The sequence below is a fragment of the Phytophthora parasitica genome (assembly GCF_000247585.1).
Source record: "Phytophthora parasitica INRA-310 unplaced genomic scaffold supercont2.28, whole genome shotgun sequence".
NCBI classification, from domain to species: domain Eukaryota; phylum Oomycota; class Peronosporomycetes; order Peronosporales; family Peronosporaceae; genus Phytophthora; species Phytophthora nicotianae.
The window spans coordinates 611,450-613,545 of NW_008649014.1; the positions used below are offsets into that span (position 1 = coordinate 611,450).

At 51.5% G+C, this 2,096-nt stretch overlaps 2 protein-coding genes across 2 annotated transcripts; both read right to left on the reverse strand.

Annotated features, from left to right (window-relative positions):
* Positions 1-276: 276 nt before the first annotated feature.
* Positions 277-827, reverse strand: PPTG_23039 (hypothetical protein; the record flags this gene model as incomplete). Its single annotated transcript, XM_008908068.1, has 2 exons — positions 277-497; positions 701-827. The coding sequence occupies 2 exons, from the start codon at positions 825-827 to the stop codon at positions 277-279; spliced, it is 348 nt and encodes a 115-aa protein (XP_008906316.1).
* A 720-nt stretch (positions 828-1,547) lies between these two features.
* PPTG_12335 (hypothetical protein) lies at positions 1,548-2,076 on the reverse strand. Its single transcript, XM_008908069.1, has one exon. It carries the CDS (start codon positions 1,975-1,977, stop codon positions 1,594-1,596), a length of 384 nt encoding a protein of 127 aa, XP_008906317.1. The 5' UTR covers positions 1,978-2,076; the 3' UTR covers positions 1,548-1,593.
* Positions 2,077-2,096: the final 20 nt, after the last annotated feature.

Below are 2,096 nucleotides of genomic sequence, written 5' to 3' on the forward strand. Positions count from 1 at the left end.
TACTTCTCTGCTAGCCTCCGTTACTCGTCTGCCATGCGTGACGCCGTCGAGATTGAATCACTCAGCAGGTTGTTGTATCGCGTCATCGAACGCTGAAATAAATAATCCAGACTGGTTGTCCGCTTATATCGAGAACGTCTGCAACTTCTTGGTCGGCACCGACGTGTTACACGCGATCAGCTTCGTCGTGACTCAATCGACTGTCTCCATACTTAGCATAGCGGCGTCGCATTTGCAGTAGCTGTACCTGCAGCTTCTCTGACGAGTTGTTGCCCCTTAGAACGGCAAACAACCGTAGACCACAGCCGCGTAGCTGTTGATGGACTTGATGGTCTCCTTGTTGTTGAAGAAGTCCGACAGCAGCGGCTGCTCCTTGGGGTACGGGTGGAGCCGCCCACCAGGACAACCCCGTGCACCTCGCTCTTGGACAGCTTGGCGTCGCGGAACAACCTTTCCAAAGGGGTCCATCACCTTTGGAAGTAGTTGCCGCACATGTCCTCAAAACGATCAAGCGTGGTGGTTGAGTTGAAGCCCGTGCTATCGAACAGAGAGTAGATCCCGATGCAACCTGGCCGACGGCGACGCAGTAACACGCTCGCAGGTAGCCCGCAAACAATGAAGAGCATACTGATTCTCCGTCAGCTCGTTGATGATATGCAGAACTTTTAGGCCAGCGGTGGCGCCGGCATCCTTGGTGGACCGATGGTGCGAGCCATTGAGATAGCGTCCTTGGACTCCTTGGTGATGAAGGCCTCAACCACCTGGTCCTGCTCCATGGACGAGATCTCCTCGGGGTGGAACGTCTTGCTCTCATCCTTGACCTGCATTGTGATCAATGGCTTGTTCCCCCGTCACCAGAGTGACGGTTAGTGCGTGGTGTAGGCCGGTAGTGCCTTACAGTGCACAGTCCTCTGGACAGGCTCTGGCCCAGAGTCGCGTGCGTTGAGTTGGAAATAAAAAATAGTGTACTGCACAATGTGTGGCTCACGCAGGGCATTTTGCTCCTTTTTATTATTAATAACTGCTATCTAATCGGCTATTAGTGGTTGTCAGAGTTAAAGTTCAGACGGTTTTTCAGAACATAAAATTAACCAAGGACTGATCGTTAACTCTGACAACCCCTTTCAGTTCAGATCTCCAGAAGTCAGGCACACCTCTCAGCGTTTTTCAAAACCCTTTTAGCACCATGCCACGAATCTCAAACCGTGAGCGGCTTCGTCGAGAAATTACCACCAGCTTAGCACTCTCAGAGCCGCCGTTGATCAAGCTCGGAGCGTCGGCACGTACTCGCCTACAAGAAGCCAGTGATGATGATGACGAGACCGACATGTTACTGGAGCTACTCTACGTAGTAGAGACGTCTCGCTACACCATTCCTAGGAACCGCCGAGGCCTTCGATCCTCACAAGTGCCTCACTACCTCTACGACTTGCCATCGGACAAGTTCCTGTCAAATTTTCGAGTATCAAGGCCTGCGTTCTTTGCTATCGTAGGCCTGCTACAGACGAATTCTGTTTTCGAAAGTCCTGTCAGCAAGATGAAAAAAGCGCCCGTAGAGGTTCATTTGATGGTCGCAATTAAGTATTTTGGATGCTATGGAAATGGTGCCTCTCGGGACAGTCTAGATGCATTTTTTTGGAGAAGAAGCTGTGTTGTGTTACCGATTTCCACAGAGCGGGTCTGCGCACTGATAAGTTCCAACTGCGCCTTGGCTTGATTTTCTTCTCGACTCTCTCGCTTTTCCTCAAGTTGAAGACACTTTTCTTCAAGTTCCAGCAGCTTAGCGTTTGCTTGGTCTCTCGCGTGCTGACTCTTTTCACGAAGCCTCGTTAGAGCTGACAGCGAGTCCCCCTGTTGACGCTTGTTACTGGTGCTCTCAGCAATGCTTATCGGCCACTTGTTCTTCCCTTTGCTCTTCGTTATTTCGTCCAGGTCATCGGTTGTTTGGCTGGGCCGAGTTGACTGGCGATCGTTCATCGCTGGTGACAGCTCGTAGTAATAAGGACATCGTTTAACGAGGCCAGATCGAATGGACGTCTCATCCGTGACGCCTTGTCCCGTATTGGCCAGTCAGTCCACAGCCGCACGGTACTTCG